The following is a 20067-nucleotide window of genomic DNA, read 5'->3' as shown; positions in this document are numbered from 1 at the left end:
TGATATAATACAAGTTATTGTTAAATTCACACTTTATGACACAGGCTTAACTTCTCCTCATTCATAACATTCAATGTAAAAAACTTATCCAAGCAAAACTAAAAGGTGTGCAAATATTTGACCCTTTTTTTATATGTTGTTGAGTCGTTTTATAAAGGTGTGCCACTCGTGTTATACATCATGTCAATAAAAGCCATCTAGGTATTACGGTATTGTTCGTATCCTGTATACACATTCAAATATTATTAATAACTTCATTTATAGTATTGTTATAGTAGCATTTATACACATTCAAATATTATTAATAACTTCATTTACTAAATGGCTTAATCGTTCCTAGTACACATATCTATTGCTCACAAAATATAAACAAACTTTCTCTAGTATGTCATTTCCATAAAATTATTCTTAAATTAACACCATTTAATAATTAAATAACTTCTATTACTAAGCAGATCATTTAATCGATGTAAAGTATATCAATCAAACACAAAATATAAATAAACTTTCTCCAAGACACAAATCAAGTATCTCATTTCACAAAATTATTCTCCAATTAACACCAACCAAACTTTGTCAGATAACACTTATAAATCTAAATATTATCCATTCACTTACTCCTACGGTTCATCACAAAGAAAGGACGAGAAACTTTCTAGTAAAATGATGTTGTATTATAAGTTAACAGTTGATTGAAGATTTGTTGAGACTTGTATACAGGTGATTATTAGCTGTCCAAGAGATTATAACGACAAACAATTAACACCATGTAGAAACATAGATATACATATGTCTATTAGTCGTAATCCCTCCTATACTGGACTTGTCATACACACCTTTTAACTAGCCCTTTGATGTCTCCATATCATAACCTGTCCATTATCTACTTTTCTTTGATGAAACAGACTTGTATCCTTGTGTTTGTTTTGTCCAATAATATATCGTCCCTTTCTAAAATCTGTTGGACTTTTATCGATCAATTCTCATAATACATTAACGTGAATGTAAAAATGATAAAAACTTGCTTCCAGCTGACTGTATGGTACTAATAACTACCAGTAAAATAAAACAGGAACTTGAAACCAAAATATAAAAAAAATATTTTCCTTTTTTTAGGTGCAGGTTTTATAAATTTAGTGAATAAGAGCTGGTTTATATGAGGGTATATTAAGTTGCTTGTGTTGAATGTCATAAAAACATATGTTTACACGATTATTACTTCCAGATGATGAGGATTGTCACGGTGGACATGCTCGCTCTATAGTACCACATACTGGTTTCCATTAACAATTGGGTCGGAATAAAATATCAGAAAATACCAAAGTACTAGGAAGTAAATCAGTAGCTATATGAGGACACAGGTGTACACAAGGGCAGTGTATGCTTACTCTTTCTAGAACATCTGAAAACACTTTGTCATTTTAGTATTTCAATAAGCTAACAAGTTTTTATTGTACTCTTATATTTTAACCAATGAGCTGATGATTTTGCTGATGTTGTATTCAATCGCCCTCGGCATCTGAAATTCAGGTCCAGTCTACAAATTAGTAACTGGTGTTGTGTATGAGGCAGGGCTTTCTGACTCTTTCAACAACACATGATGAGTTCACATGGCTAACAATTCTACTTGTATTTTTGGATTTGAATCACTTAAACGAAAGTTATTCTATGATCAGTTGAGTACTGGATAAACAACGCTATTCCATGTTAAGTTGAATACTGGATAACCAACGCTATTCCATGTTAAGTTGAATACTGGATAACCAACGCTATTCCATGTTAAGTTGAAAACTGGATAACTAATGATATTCCATGTTAAGTTGAATACTGGATAACTAATGATATTCCATGTTAAGTTGAATACTGGATAACCAACGCTATTCCATATTATACTGAAAACTAAGTATACATATAAGATGATATTTTATTGAATTTTTGTTTTTTTAAAATCGTAGTAAATGACATTTAATAACTTCCAAGCAGTTCACTGTCTGATAAATAAATAAAAGCTCTCACACAATAGCTTCAATTTAATGATGGCTTCTGAAACTTTTTGATGTCGTACATCAGACGTTGATTAAATTCCCCACATCCTTTTACACACTTCAGCCCCAGATAATACGATGAACTTGAATGATTTCTCTCCAATCTGATGGCCGGAATGTGGAGTCAATTATGTAACCACAATCAGAGATAGTTTGTGTAAATACAACAGGTTGTATCAACTTTATTAAACTCATAAATCAATTCTATGACTTTTATTGTGTGTTTAATTTTTTTTTATAAATGTGTCTGACATAGTCTGTATTTTTTATAATCAGTCCATTCTAATAGCCTGTATACATTGGAGCACACTGTAAAAGAAACCTTGAACATAGATTTATTATCGTGAAAAAGTTTTTGATTTATCTGACAATAATCACTGGTTTAAAACATGTATTATTGTTCTTATTAAATAACAATAGGATGCAAGTTAAAAAGTCTTCTCCTTTATGTAAAGTTATTAAATATATAGATATTAAATATACAGATATAAAGATATCAAATATAAATATAAAGACATTCAAGTCATTCATCATGATTTGACAGACCCCCACCCCCACACTATCATCCAATGAGGAATATGAATATTTAACTTTCAGCTTAGAACTCTTCCATTAAAATATTGGGAATACTTTTTCTTAGATGATTTATCAATCTATGTTGGACTTCCGACTTTAATGAATGGAATTCCGGGAAACTTGTCAGTTTTCATTAATTTACTGGCTTTTATCAATTTCCTTACTTCATCTTTTCTTCATTTGTAAAATATTTGACTGTCGTCTGCGAGACACATGTCAGTACATTTATAAACAAGATTAACGTGTGAGTGTGATGTCTGACGTGCATCAATTTTCACACCTCAATAACCATAAAGTTGAACCCCTGTATGTTTTTACGATTTCAATTCAGTTTAAGATATTTTCATTAATTTTTGCCAAATGTAAAAGAAATGAAAAAGAATGTTGCTTGTTTGGTTAGAGTTTATGTGGATATAGTATTTCACATTCGGGTTTAATAACGTTTTTATAACGCTGCTCCACGCTAGCTGTATAGAAAGTATGCATGTCATGCTACATATTTTTATTAACATGCAGATATTATTAGATACTTTAATAAATGAAATGGTGTTAAATGTCCGACTGGTCTAATGAAAACAGGTTTCATATAGTAAGATAATACTAACCCAAACAAGCCAACAGTGAGGCTGATGTCCCCCGCCGAAATTGCAAAATAAATAGATGACACATATTAATTAATCGCACATTTATTTTTTTCACTAAGTTTCATCACTCTCTATCAGATAGAATCAAGATTATCTTGTCCCAAACCATCGACAAATGAAATCGATTAGCTCTGCTTAGCTTCAGCTCGAAATGTTAATTATTGAACTCAGTCAAGACATTCACCTAATGAACATCTACATATACATCAAGTTTAAACATTCACCTAATAGACACCTATGCCAAGTTTGAACATTCTACCTCAATTAGAAGGAGAGTTATTGTGTTCCAAAGTTTCTACCAATCAAATTGCTTATCACTCTGCTTAACCTCAGCAAAAAATGTTCATTATCGAACTTAGTTAAGGTATTCATATAATAAATCTATACACCAAGTTTCATCAATCTCACTTAATTAGAACTAAAGTTATCGTGTCCCAAAGCATCAACCAATCAAATTGCTTATCTCTGCTTACCCTAAGCGGAAAATGCTCATCTTCGAACACCATCAAGGCATTGACCTAATCAACACATGCACCAAGTTTGAACATTCTAGCTCAATTAGGAAGAGAGTTATCGTGCCCCAAAGTATCAACCAATCAAATTGCTTATCTCTGCTTACCCTAAGCGGAAAATGCTCATCTTCGAACTCCATCAAGGCATTGACCTAATACACACATACACCAAGTTTGAACATTCTAGCTCAATTAAAAGTTATCGTGTCCCAAAGCATCAACCAATCAAATTGCTTATCTCTGCTTACCCTAAGCGGAAAATGCTCATCTTCGAACTCCATCAAGGCATTGACCTAATCAACACATACACCAAGTTTGAACATTCTAGCCCAATTAGGAAGAGAGTTATCGTGTCCCAAAGCATCAATCAATCAAATTGCTTATCTCTGCTTACCCTAAGCGGAAAATGCTCATCTTCGAACTCCATCAAGGCATTGACCTAATAAACACATACACCAAGTTTGAACATTCTAGCTCAATTAGGAAGAGAGTTATTGTGTCCCAAAAAGTGTGACGGACAGACAGACGGACGGACAGACGGACGGACGGACAGACAGACGGACGGACGGACGGACGGACGGACGGACGGACGGACGGACGGACAGACAGACAGACAGACAGACAGACAGACAGACAGACAGACAGACAGACAGACAGACAGACGGACGGACGAACCCATTTTAATAGTCCCCTGCTTTCTTCGAAAGGCGGGGGACAATTAATCATCGCATAAGCAGATTGGGGCTGGTGAATACCCTAGAGCCTAGTCTTAGCCGTAACATTCAGTATGAGCACTCTTAACTGACATCAGTGTGGCAACTTGGCGTGAGATGCTATATTTAACCCTTTCAATGGGCTGAATGAGAGAAACTATTGTTGTTGTTGTTTAACCCCTCTCCATAAACGCTATTCATCAAGGTGTCGTATGCCAAGATTTCAACACAACAGATGAAAATATTCAAAAATTTTGATCGGTCCTTGTGTTAATGATGCAAAACATTAATTTGGAGGAAGATGATATGATTTAATGCACAACTTTTAGTAACAATTGCATTCAGATTACATTATATATATAAAAAAAACTTCCTCCAATTCTTGTAGGTTATAATTCCTATATAAAAATATTCTGGATGACTGACTGAGCAATATTTAGTTACAGATTTAATACAGCATTTCAGTCCCATAAAATCCAATGAACCATAAACAAGGTTTTTTTATTTGCAAATTCTATTCCTTTGATTCGAGATCGCTCTTTGATGAAATGATTTGTTCCCGACACCTGCTGTGTGAGGCTTTAGCTAATGCTAACAATTATTTTAAGTACAGGGTTTATGTGTTCTTCCATGTGTATATTGTTTTTTTACCTATCTCTCTATCTACCTGTCATATTATTGTCCTACCTGCCCGCATCGTTAAATACTCGGCTGTTAAATCATTAAATATAATCTCAGATAATCTTCACATCGTAAAAGAGGAATAAAAGGAATAGATTGATGTATTTCTAAAAGCTTATGTAAACTATTGTCAGGTGGTTGTGGGTCGTTTATTACACCTGTAATTTGTTACACACAGGTGGATTGTAATCAACAGGTAGTCAATGACCTGATCAATACCCAATCAATCAATAGAATTGAGACATTATATCCACCAGATTAGGTTCAAAACAAATCAGAAAATGATCTGAACATGTTTTCTGTGAATACTGTAATTTCTGAGAGGAGGTTTTCCTTTTAAAATGTTACAAGGAAAAATGAAATGAAATTGAATAGGTTTCAACATCCCAGTTTTACCATGTTTTTACACCATGGAAGAATTGGACATAATTTGAGTTACATGGACAGACAAGAATATAGCTACTTTAATTAAAGGTAAAAAAAAAATGATGGTTGAGCACCTTAGATATAAACAAAGATCAAACGAAGAAAACTACTTGTTAACGAGCTATTCGTTTAAACAAAACACTCAAATATATGTTTGGGTAAGGAGAGACTTGTCCAGAAGGGTCAAATGCAAATAAACTTCTATCAAAAATCTGACAAGATCATGAAAGAATTTGACAAGAAAGGACAACCTGTAAAGATAAAAGAATTCTTGGATTTTTGTACTTCACGGCTGACAATATGGAGACACACAATTAGAACATTCACAGGCTAATACAAATGAAATGGGGTTTAACATCCTACTGTAACACATGACTCAAATACGATGAGCACCATATAACTCTGATATAAGGTGTAACATATGACTCTAATACAAGGAGCAACTTCTACTGACAATGGGAAAGCAGGTTGGAATGGCAAACAACAGGTCCTTCTAGTTTGTGAACCAACAGCGTCTTACACACGGATCACAGATCCACTTTCTTATACACGGATCCACCTTCATACAAATGGATCCACCTTCTTACACACGGATCCACTTTCATACACATGGATCCACCTTCTTATACATGGATCATGGATCCACCCTCATACACATGGATGAACTTTCTAGGTCGACACAGGGATCTACTACAATAAAGAGGGTTTATATTATAGTCAACAGCTGTTTTTCATATTTTTAGTACAGAGCAATAAAGAGAGAGAGAGAGAGAAATGGGGTTTAATGTCTACTCGACAAAAACTAGGTCATTTTGGGACTAACATATGGTTCAATTTTATTTTAATAATTTGGTTGCTCGTACAGGTCTTTAGAAGTGGGAGAAAACCTGAGGACCCAGAGAAGACCCACGAGGTTAGACAGGCAACTCTACTCCTAGTCACTTACAACTGTGGAATCGAAATCACGCCAGTACACACTAAACATTCGGCCATCCCTCCCCCCACCCCCCTTATGATTACCAGACAAGAACACTGACATTGTAAGTGATGAAAATACTTCCAAATAGGAGAAATTTCTCTAATCAACTGAGGGATAAAGACATCCCTTGAAAACTACCATATTTTGACAGTTGATTCTGTAAAAGTAATGAGTTCAATAGGATATAGTCACGGCCAGTGCATCGTATGATTTTCATGAAATACCTCTGAAGGGCCTTGTTTTAATCTGACTGAATCCATGACAAAATAATATCTATCATCAAAACTTTTTTGCTTCCTTAAAATGTTAAATTATCAGTAATTTTAAACATGCATTATGCAAGAGCAAAATCTGCTTATTACAAGTCTTTCTTTAGGCCTGAAATGTTATCTAAATTATCAATTAGACATTAATTAACTTATCCAGACCATAATAAACTCTCGATGGCAAGGCTAGCCTTCGATGTAGGCTGGATTTGATTCCTATATGCCGCTAACGGCCAAAGATAATTAAATCAGAAAAAGTGGATAATCGAGACTATGCTGTTTATATTAATGATTTTAGAAATGATAACCGAGACTATGCAAAAATTTCACCGGCTTCTTTCTCGGCTCATAGTGGATCAATTTGACTGAAATTTTCAGCAAATTACCTTTACACTATCTAGTTTTTAACAATTATGGCGAGAACTGCCATCTCTTTAACTTATCTCCCATAATGTATCTTTAACTTGGATTAAACCATTAAAAATATTACTGAGACTTTAAGTGAATTTTAGAACATTCACCACTTGACTCAATGCCAGACCTTATGATCTAAAGAGCACACATTAGACCACCCAACACCCCTTCAATTGAAAGTAAACATCAATTCAATTTATTTTCTTGGCAGTTCGTTAGTACGAGGGTATCCGTGTACCAGAAGCAATTGATCTTTCTTGTGAAGAAATCCAATCAGAGCTTCAACAAAATGTCTTTCACAAACTTAAATATTTCTCGAATTTTCATGGTTAAAATAGCTGTATTTGAGCCTGACATATCTCAGAGCATGTTTTGAATTTTCCAGATAAATGTTGTAGCATTTATTGTTCTAGGAGCAAGCCAATCAATTTTATCTTTCGTAAAAAAGTCAACATTTATTGATAGACCGCCACCAACCCAGTAAATTTGTTCATGTTGGTTATTTTATCACAAACGATCAATTAATTCAATGTGTTATTTTCCTCTCATTTTTATAAGCAAGATAAAGTCCTTGACTTCGGTTATGCTGAGGATTTTTACTTACTCCATCACACAGGAAAACAAGCAAAGAATTGTTCATATTCCCAAAACATTGTCCAACTGTTAATATCTACTGGTTCCCAAAATATCAATTTTATCAGTTCAAAAGTAGTAGCAGTAGCCGTTGGGTTGATCTTGGTATTGGTTCATAAAGTACCTCCACCTGGTTTCCTTTTAAATGTGGGGCAGGGAGGAGACCCCAAATACGGTAGAGAGAGAGAGAGAAATGGGGTTTAACGTCCACTCGACACAAACTAGGTCATTTTAGGACTAACACATTGTTTAATTTTATTTCAATAATTCGCTTGCTCGTAGGGGTCTTTAGCAGTGGGTGGAAACCGGAGGACCTGGAGAAAAGCCACAAGGTTGGACAGGCGACCCTACTCCTTGTCACGTACAACTGGGGAATTGGCATCACGCCAGTTGACTCAATGACAGACCTTATGATACAGCGCGCCTTTGTATTAACCATTCGCCCCCATACACATGTAAAAGGACCTGTAACAGTTGGAATTCAAAATGAAAGTAGGCAGTAGTGCTGTAGTGCTGCAGTCCATGCTAAATATCCCTCATAACACACTACATGACATATGCCCTTCTCGAAAAAAGTAGCATATTGCCCCTCCCCACCCCATTTCATTTCAGAACATTAACAAATTGCCAAACAGATAGAAACTAGAACTGCGGTGCAATGATGGCGGGTTTCACCGGTGCCATTTTACCCTTGAACTGACGTTCCATATCAGCATTGTACACATGTTATAAATCCAGCGATACCAGTTCTATTCATACAACAAAGACTTGACACAATGACAAAATATTTAATTTGGATTACAGAAAGAACCACTTTGATTAATGCTGCAAGTTAATATTTCAAAATATGAAAAGCCTGAATGCATTGTAAATAGCTCATTTTTACACTTTTAAATCGAAATGGCACAAAAACAGAACCGTAGGAGCATTCGTCTTGATCTATCAGATTTTAATAAATTAATATTTGCTTGTGAAAAGATGTTCCGACCTGTCAAAACTTTACCGGTAATAAAAAGTTTTTTTTATACAAATTGGACAATAAATAATTCATCTAAAACCTATAAACTGAATTAGCCAATAGCAGCCAAGGAAAGTTATCACATCTTTGCTCAAATCAGATCACCCTTTAACCCTGGGTCACGTGTTATGGATTATATCAAGAATCTTAAAAAAAAAAAAGAATTATTAAAATCGGCCAAAAACTGGCTGAGTTATAACGAGAAACATTTCACCCAGACGAAAAAAAAATCTGAAAAATAAAGGGAGATAAATGAAACTTATATTGCTGGAATCAGACTGACCTCATGTTCCCGGAGTTTCAGAAAGTTGATCAAGCCGTTTAACAAACGAGAAGAAAAAGAAATTATTAAGATTGGCAAAAAATTCACTGAGTTATAACGAGAAACATTTCAACTGGGCAAAATTCCCTGTTAGATGTCACGGATTAAACTATTGCAAAAGTTTTAGGAATTTTTCATGTTTCAAGATGGTGGTACTTGGATTTACAAACAGTAGTGTCTTAGCTAGTACAGAAAACATTTTTCAAGGCAATCTGACCTACTTTTTTTTCATTTTTTGAAAACTTTGATCCTTAATTGCTCCAAGTGGAGAAAAGAAAGTTTCAGAAAAATCCTATGGTTACATTCTGAGAAATCTGATTTGCAGGAAACACACACACAAATTACGGATAATTTTGTTTTCTACTAAAAATAAGAATATGAGAACTTGTAAACTTTATTTTTATTAAGAGCAAGGGATCAATGTTCAATAAATCTGACAGAATAACCTATGTAAACAAACTTGTTATACAGGTGATAAAATACGTACACCTATACTTTCTATACCTATTGTATATTAACGACATTGACCACTAGAAATATATTATACAAGGCCTTATATTATCTATTGATATATGAATACAAATTCTTTATTCAATATATTACATGTACGTATTTACAATGCTTTTTTATACACAATACACACAGTATCTTACTTTTGTTTTATTTCTCTAATTACTGTTTATTACAGCATGTAGTAGATCTGTCTCTCTTTCTCATGAACATAAGGATAGGTTGCCAGGCAACAAAACATACACCCACAGCAGGTAAATTGTCTGAGCGGTCGACAAGGGTTGTCTCATTTTTATTCTTAGTAGGTAATGGGGGCATTTAAAGAGACAAGTTCATACGGACCAGTTTGTAATTTTCATTGTTGGAGAATTCTACAAACTGAAACAAGGGCTTTAACACTGGAAGTAATTTAAAGAAATTGTTGAAAATTGACAGACTTTTTTATTTTACTAATTTAAATAATGCATATAAATTTCATACAGATCGGATAATAATTTTTGTTCTTTGAGTGTTCACAAGGTTTAACAAAGGAAAACAAGGGCCATAACTCTCACTAATTTAAATGATACATATAGATATCATACAGATCAGATAATAAGGTTCAACAAAATGAAACAAGGGTCATAACTCTAAAAGTAATTGGCGGAAGTTGATGAAATTCAATAGACCGCTTCCTTTCAACCATGCAAAAGATGCATATCAATTTCATACAGATCGGATGATCAGTTTTGTCGTTAGAGCGCTCACAAGGTTATACAAAGTGAAACAAGGGCCATAACTCACGCAGTAATTTTAGAAATGCTGAAATTCAATAGGATTCTTAGTTTCACTAATTTAAAATGCATATAAATTTCATACTGATCGGATGATAACTTTTGTCGTTAAGAGCGTTCACGAGTTTCAACAAAGTTAAACAAGGGCCATAACTCTAGAAGTAATTAACAGAAATTGCTGAACTTCAAAGTAGTCTGGAGGCTCAGCGCGGGGGGTGTCCATCAAATAGGCACAAAACCTGACCCAACTTTTCTAGAGTAAAATTTTGCATAGAATACGATGCCGAGTTGGGGCATTTTCAAGATATTCGGGGTCAAAGGTAAAATAGGTTCATTTGCACTGAAAGTGAATGCGTGATCATTCTCGTATACAACCACATCAGGCTGGTCAATCTACAGCTGAATAACATCATTTGTGCAACAAAAGGTTTTTTGAATACTATTGACTTGTTATGATGTCCTAAGTAAAAGAAAGTTAACCAAAATCGGAGTCTAAATAAAGACAGGGGACGAGGCCATAACCAAGATGGCGACTGTCGATCAAAAATCGCGAATATCTCTAAAACTATTGGATTTACACACCATATATGTATTGCGGACAGATAAGAAGTCGGTACCAGCGAGTCCAAAAATGGCAACGTTTTGTTTGGTTGATAAAGAAGAACAATGTTTTACAATTACAGAGGAGGCTAAAAGTAGAACTACTGCTGCAGTGTCGATAGGTGATACTATTAGAGTAGCCAGTCATAAGAACACAGATTCATTTCAATTGTTCAAGAAATAAAATGGAGTTATACATCCTACTGTTCTGCTCCGACTGGGCTTCCTCAGTGTGTAAATTCCCTGCAGTGCCACAACGGCCTACTCTTTTATCGAATTCCAACTGGCAATGGTTCGTTTACTGGAGAAGTGCATTAAAGGTTGAATGGGGTGGGGGAGGGGGGGGGGGTTGACCAATTTTGACCTTTGGCATGTTCAGAAGTAGTTTAATCCCAAAAATCATCAGAAGGATTTATATTTTGATACAGGTTTCTTAGATGTACTCGAGATGTGTTAGGAAACCAATTTTGGCGGTAATGTGAATAGCTCCTCCAGGTGGTGTACGCAAAAAGAATTACTTAAAGAGTTGCGTTTTGGGGGTCCTAATCATATGTGGACAGATAGGAAGTCAATACCAGAGAGTCCAAAAAGGTGAAAATTTGTTGGCCCTGCAAATATGCAGTACCAGCACAAAATGGGTGTCAAACATAAACCAGTTGAGCTCCTTAACGTCGCTTTTTTTTATCAGTTACCGCTGTTTCTGAGTTGTATCATCACTCTCATTCGACTTCGTCCTAAAAATTGAATCTACCATCGCTATTCTAGTTATTATGTCCCTTAATAATAATAATAGTGTATATTTATGATTGTGCTCACTCCATCCATATTGCATGCTCCAAGCGCATGGAAGATTTAACTAATCTTGATAATATGTAACAAACAAATGAGTTTTGAGTTTGGATTCGAACACAGTTAATGTTTGAGAATTCTATATCTCAAATGGTAAGTTGAAGCATGGACCTTATAATAAGGTCCATTTGAAGCAAAACTGTTACATCAGTACTCATTGAACAATAAAAATTTGGGGCCAATTACGGGAAAAGTTGGAGCTGGACAAATTAAAGTCAATGGAGAAATTAATGGTGGTTTGCCTGTAAACATGAAAACAGGGGTTTTAAATGTCTGACAATGAAAAACAAAAGAATGTCAACAAGACATAAATACATGTCGCCTGATTTAAACAGACTACTGGACGATCTTATCAACATATCACAACCCATCACAGACAATGAAATTGACTACAACTGGACAATCTAGCAATTACCCATCACAGACAGTGAAACTTGTTATATTGATAAATGACCAAGTAATAAATTCCACCCCATAAAAAAACTTTCCTTTCAATAACTCACAGATGTGACATTATAAAGGATTATCTTGCTATCGTCTGGTTATACTCATATTTCTACTTAACTTGTCTGTTAGATTCTATAATACACGTAACAGGTCATCTTCTCATCTGTCTTCAAATAATTTTCATTATCTCTTTCTATGATTGGAATATGATCATTTAAAACAACTCTTCTACAATCTAGAATGTGTTTGAGCCAAAAAACGCTTTAATTAAGGAATGCAGCAGAATGTTTATTCCGAACACTGAATCCTGATGCCCTATTTATTTTATATCAGTGGTTATAGCATGATGCCCTACTTAAAGCTGCAAATTTACAAAAAGCTGCCAATTTTAAGATGACTCGATGAGTGGAAATAGAAAAGCGATTCGCGAAAAACAGCTTTCTCGAAGACGGGTAATGAACTGGTTTTATTAAATTGGTTTATTTGCCCCACCTTTGTGTTCAGATGACAAAGTTAAGAATCGCCACAGCTCTTAAACCAGCTTGACTTAGGTATTTACATGTGTAAAGGGAGAGACCTTCCTGCACCAAAGGGAAACCAGGCTGAACAGGGATGGAACCTGGGCCCTCCTGGTAATAGTGGGTAACTCCCTTAAAACCTATCAATAAAGCTAATCATACATATCAATTCAAAATCAACGACACAGATTTAATAAAAAAACAAATTGTTAAACAATATTTAAATGATTAGAAAGATAACAATAAAAACATTCAACTGACCTGCTGGAAAATCCTGAACCCATGATCCACAATAAACCGAGATAAAATCCCTGAGCCGACTCACACACGAATATATAGATAAGGAATGACACAGGGGACTGTTTTAATGTTATTAAATTCTTTAGGTCTTTATGTTGCTATCAACAGGACTTTCACAGTAAGCAGGTCGAACCCTATCAATATATCATGTGATCACGTATATATTAGCAAACAATCAGTTCTTTTATCAATCATTTAGGACTCATACAGTCACATGCGATTAGTTATCTATATAATATAATATAATATAATATAATATAATATAATATAATATAATATAATATAATATAATATAATATAATATAATATAATATAATATAATATAATATAATTTTTATATATTAAAGGGAAATAAACTGAAATTCAATTATAGCAGCAAACACAAGAAATCAGACATAGTTGCAAACATTCTTTGTCAATTGTTTTTTAACTCTCCATGAGCCAAATGTTTTTAGAAACTATCAAGCAAACAAACTGTTTATCACTGAGCAGAAAATACTCATTATGGAACACAGTCAAGGTACTGATGTAATAAAACTATACACCAAGTTTCATCACTTGCCCACCTTTAAAATCAAAGTTAACATGTCTTAATGCATCAACAAATCAAACTCAGTCAAGACACTCGCTTAATAAACATTTAAAACTTCAGTTTGAACATTCTACATTAACTTTTTAGAAAATTGACTAATTTTCACAACCAGACCACTGCCTTAACTTTGTAATGGTATCAATATTGGCAAACCCCCAAAATAATATACGAGGTCAATATTCTCCTTTAATTTGTTCTTTAAAAAGGCTCTGTCATTGTTTGTCAACATGCTCCATTAAGCTGCCTGCAATCTGATTATAATCACCTGTTTTTCAAATTGTTTTCTTTTGTTTCATTTCCAATCCATGTTTTATATCCCACGTTTGATATCCTATGTTTAATATTCCATGTATTACATCACTTGTATTATATCCCATGTTTTATATCCTATGTTTAATATTCCATGTATTACATCACTTCTATTATATCCCATGTTTTATATCTTATGTTTAATATCCCATGTTTTATATCCCATGTTTGATATCCTACGTTTAATATCCCATGTTTTATATCCTATGTATTATAGCTCCAGTCTGATTTCGTTTTTTTATACTTTCAATCTGACAAGTTGTACTGGAAGATCGTGTCAGGGGTTGTACGAGTGGCTTTTGACCCTTTGACATCAAACATTGATTAATCAATCAGTGTTGACATTTCTAGTGGTTTACCCACAGTTTCGTGCATGGCACACCAAGAAGTCGCTGTAACACACCGTTTCATTGGATAATCCCTCACTTCAACCAAAACACTGGTGATATAACAACTCTACCAGATCCTAGCTAGGTGTAGTGAAGACAAGTAAAACGAAATTTTGAACTATAAAAACAAAACGAAATAGGATCTGTGTTTTAATCAAATTGTGTAACATTATGTATGTGTAACATTGTGTATGTGTAACATTATGTACATGCAACATTATGTATGTGTAACTTTACGAGCGTATGTCAGATTATGTGTGTGAAACATTATGTATGTGTAACATTATGCATGTTTAATATGTGAAACATGTATGTGTAACATTATGTACATGTACATTATGCATGTGCAACACTATGCATGTGTAATAAGTGAAACATGTTCGTGTAACATTATGTACATGTAACATTATGCATGTGTAATATGTGAAACATTATGTATGTGTAACACCATGTACATGTAAAATTATGTGTGTGTAACATTATGTATGTGTAACATTATTTGTATGAAACATGTATGTATGTGTAACATTAGGTACATGCAACATGTATGTGTAACATTATGTACATGTAACATTATGCATGTGTAATATGTGAAACATGTATGTGTAACAGTATGTACATGTAACATGTATGTGTAACATTATGTACATGTAACATTATGTATGTGTAACATTATGCCTATGCATGTGTAATATGTGAAACATTATGTATGTGTAACATTAACATTATGTATGATTCCTGAAATAAGATCTGTGTATATATCTCACCTTGACATTTTTATATCTATACATAAACATTTTATTTACTGACCTTTTTTGTCCTCTAGATTCCGCCAACTTCAAAGAATCTTCATCTATATTTGTTAATATCCAAAAAGTTACCAAGGCCAGAAAAGTGGCGATTCCAGAGATGCAAACACAATAACTCTTTATTATTGTACGAGCTATTTCTCTGTAGAAAAAAAAATGGCGGACTATTGTAAGTCTTTGAACATTTTTATTTCTGACTGTGGTTTGGTGTGGGATGTGGGAAAACCTGGTTTAAGACTACTGTTTGTTTGGTTGGTTTATTGTGTACACTATACCCTGCATCAACTCTCCGTACAAATCTTCTCTCGAGATCTCGTCAGCGTTGATCTAACAAACAAACAACGCAGATGTATGTTCATTATTTTAGTGTATTATCACATGAAGGTTTGAGATTTCGGTCTCAAATACCCAAACTAATATTAGCTAATGGTTGAAAGTTTCTGTACCCTTAAATACCTGCAGTGAATGTTGCGATTTTATCTTGTGCCACATAACCAAACAAGTTTTAATAACAACATTTAAAGTTTGAAGAATTATAAACGAAAAATGTTTGTTGTAAAGTGACAGAAGAAATTTCGTTGTTTACGCTGAATTAACGATGGACAGACCGTGAAATATTTGTCTGTCTGTCAAACAGATTAAAGCCATGATGTAAATATTTTTATTTAATATTTGTAGAAAGAACAAATAATGGTGAAACATTTGATAATTGATTGTTATATTAAATTGTAAAACAATATATGAAGAGAGGCTACTCCTCCCAATCCTGGGGGGTTGGATGGCCGAATGGTTAGCACGTGCACACTGTATCATAAGGTCTGTCATTGAGTCAATTGGCATGGTTTCGATTCCCCGGTTGTACGTGACAAGGAGTAGGGGCGCCTGTCTAACCTTGTGGGTCTTCTCAATGTCCTCCGGTTTCCTTCCACTGCTAAAGACTCCTACGCGCAAGCGAATTATTGAAATAGAATTGAAACATGTGTTAGTCCCGAAATGACCTATGAAGGTGGATCTGTGTGTATGAAGGTGGATCCATGTATGAAGGTGGATCCATTTGTATGAAGGTGGATCCGTGTATAAGAAAGTGGATCTGTGATCCCGAAATAACCTAGTTTGTGTGGAGTGGACTTTAAATCCCATCTCTCTATCTCTCTCTCTCTCTCAATCATCCAACATCATGACCAAAGGAAGATGAAAGTGTGTCTAAAACACATTTGAGCAATGCCAAGGAGGATAATGACGTGTAAGAAAGACTGATGACAGTGTCGAAAATATTCTACAACTTAGCTGAAGGTCCTTAGACCATGAGGCCCTTGTAGGCTTCAGTCTGTCAACCCTACACTAGGTAAATAATCGAGATTAAAGATTTGTATAACCCCTACATACACTAGGTAAATAATCGAGTTTAAAGATTTGTATAAAACCTGTAATATAACAATATAGGTAAATAATTGAGTTTATAGATTTGTATAAAACCTGTAATATAACAATATAACAAGTATATATATGAGTACAGTAATTCAAGGATAATTCCAAGATATTTGTTGATCGTTAAGAAAAACAGAATTTCTGTATGTTTGATTTGAAATGATTTCATTAGTACCTAAATCTGTGATCCGAGAATTAGATCATTTGTTAAAAATGAAACAAATCTAAAATGATATGAGCTAGCAATTTGGATGATTAAAATAAAAAATACAGGTTAGATACCATCTTGGCCTTGATGTTCATAGATAGAGATGAAATATCATTCAGATGTTGACTAATGATTACAAGTAACATGAACTTTAAATGTCCACATCTCACATTAAGAAATGAAATAAATGGAAAAGGGGTTTAAAGTCCTACTGTTCTACTCCTACTGGGCTATACAGACGTGCATATGCCATACAGCGTGCTATGAGAGAACTGTTTGACCGGACAGCGAAGCTATGACCTACTCTCACTGTAACTCAGGTATCATTTAATCTTGTGTATCTAGCACTAATTTCTTTCACATTCGTTTATTATCCACTGTTAAAAATTAAACAACCCCAATTGATTAATGATGTATGATGATTAATTTTTGAAGAGTGGTCAGGAAATTAAATACTTGTAAATTGGACACTCATTACCAAAATTAATCAGTCATCTTTAAACTGGACACAAGTACAAATTAGATGATTTTTGGTGATTTTAAACGATTTTTACGAATTTTTTAAACCAAGATTTGATATTAAACGAATGTTAAAGAAATTAGTGCTAGATACACAAGATTAAATGATACCTGGGTTACAGTGTTATATTAAATCCCAATTGCCAAGCAATGTTTTACGTGCATGCCAATGTGTACACAGGACCTAGTTTTTTTGTCCCATCTGAACGACTAGACAGCTGTCCTTGTCAGGTCCTGCGTCCTGCACCAGGATCAATATACAATAAGAAAAGATATTAAGACCAATATTAATAAGGCCACACCAATATGATTTTCTGTTGTTCAGTCTTGATAAATAAAAAGTCACATAGATCACGTGAAAGAAGTTTGGAACTGAAAGATTTTAAACAACTCAACAAAGTACTTTTGGATTTTAAATTAGTCTCTTTCCCAAAGAAATAAGAAGGAAAATTATGAGAGGTGTTCCTGAAGAATAGGAAAACCAACGGGTGTGGCCTAATGTTTGACCCAACACTTTGATAAGACTATCGGTACTGTGTTCTCTATTTGATAAGACTACCCGTACTGTGTTCTCTGAAAGTCTATATTTTGATAAGACTACTGGCACTGTGTTCTCTGAAAGTCTGTATTTGATAAGACTACTGGTACTGTGTTCTCTGAAAGTCTGTATTTGATAAGACTACTGGTACTGTGTTCTCTGAAAGTCTGTATTTGATAAGACTACTGGTACTGTGTTCTCTGAAAGTCTGTATTTTATAAGACTACTGGTACTGTGTTCTCTGAAAGTCTATATTTTGATAAGACACTGGTACTGTGTTCTCTGAAAGTCTGTATTTTATAAGACTACTGGTACTGTGTTCTCTGAAAGTCTATATTTTGATAAGACTACCAGTACTGTACTCTGAAAGTCTGTATTTGATAAGACTACTGGTACTGTGTTCTCTGAAAGTCTATATTTTGATAAGACACCGGTACTGTGTTCTCTGAAAGTCTGTATTTTATAAGACTACTGGTACTGTGTTCTCTGAAAGTCTATATTTTGATAAGACACCGGTACCGTGTTCTGATAAGACTAACCGTACTGTGTTCTCTGTAAGTCTATATTGATGTCTATTTTTGTGAATACTGAGCGATTATTTATTTTTTTGTTGTGAATATTGGGTTTTTAATTTAGTAAAAGTAACATAAATTCACTTACCTCAGTTTATATGATCAAGTAAAAATATATCCTCTTCAAAAAGTCCCCAAATAACCTGTAAATTGGCTATCAATAGATTTAGGTTGTAATGTAGCTGCAATGATCAACATTCCTTCTTCTCCATATAAATCAATAGTTTCCATGACTAAGTCTTCAGTGCCAACTTAAGTTCCTATTGTATCACAATAAAATGATGGATGGCTTATTAGTCTATCTTATAAAGTACAGAATATCAAGTTAATCTCTTTCTAGCATGTGAGATACTTGAAGCTAATTATTCTTTTATATAATATCGGCAAAAGTTTTATTTATTTTGGAGAATGAGAAACAGAATAGGATAGCTAGTCGGACATTATAATTTAAATTTCTGGGAAATGCTTAACCTGTACCAGTACAGATATTTCATAAACCACTGGTAACAAATAAAGTATGGTTCAGGATTCTGTAGTAGTGTAATTAAAACCAAAGAATTCAGAAAAAAGTCACATGGTTAGACAGGCAAACTAACTAGAGCTCATGACAACACACAACACACAACTAGAGCTCGCTAACACCCACATGGTTAGGCAGGCAAACCAACTAGAACTCACTAAAACCCACATGGTTAGGTAGGCAAACCAAATAATTTCGAAGTGTCTTGATATTTTCTCTAGTTTGGTCACTATTGTGATGGTTCGCAGACAGAAAGATAGGGTTCTGATAGTGATATTTGTCAGTTTAAGTTTTTCATAGGTTTTTGAGAATTTTCACACAAATTTGGACCCTGATATACTTCAAGCTTACTTTACAATTTAATCTCATCTCTTACATTTCAACCATTTATCTGATCTAACGTTGTTTACAACAAAATATGCCTATCTAACATTGTTTACAACACAATATGCCTATCTAACGTGGTTTACAACACAATATGCCTATCTAATGCGGTTTACAACACAATATGCCTATCTAACATTGTTTACAACACAATATGCCTATCTAACGTGGTTTACAACACAATATGCCTATCTAACATTGTTTACAACACAATATGCCTATTTAATGTTGTTTACAACACAATATGCCTAAGATTGATTACAATACAATATGCCTATCTAACAATGTTTACAACACAATATGCCTATCTAACGTGGTTTACAACACAATATGCCTACCTTGTCCCTACCAGTGTTGCTATTTCAAAATTTTTCTTATCGGACATTTTTACCAAAAGCTGACCACAATTAAAAATCATGTTTCAAAAAATTTGTACCTAACAAAAATATGTGCACCATACCGTATGGTATTCAAATTTATGTCAGTAATACTACTACAAAATTACGTATTGTTGTAATATGATAGTATGAAAGCGTACTGACTACTGCCGATGACTCGTACCTGTTTCATATT

At 34.0% G+C, this 20067-nt stretch overlaps 1 protein-coding gene across 1 annotated transcript in view; it reads right to left on the bottom strand.

Moving 5' to 3' along the window:
- The window catches only part of LOC126807746 (cordon-bleu protein-like 1), an 85990-nt gene extending 72686 nt beyond the window's left edge, over positions 1-13304 (bottom strand). The window contains exon 1 of the mRNA XM_056103172.1: positions 13188-13304. Within this exon, the coding sequence (XP_055959147.1) occupies positions 13188-13210 (23 nt within the window). The 5' untranslated portion in view covers positions 13211-13304. The remainder of the gene's footprint in view (positions 1-13187) is intronic.
- Positions 13305-20067: the final 6763 nt, after the last annotated feature.

Source organism: Patella vulgata, chromosome 9, assembly GCF_932274485.2.
Source record: "Patella vulgata chromosome 9, xgPatVulg1.2, whole genome shotgun sequence".
Taxonomy (NCBI): domain Eukaryota; kingdom Metazoa; phylum Mollusca; class Gastropoda; family Patellidae; genus Patella; species Patella vulgata.
Note: the sequence above shows the minus strand (reverse complement) of the source record. Positions and strands in the feature narration are given on the sequence as shown.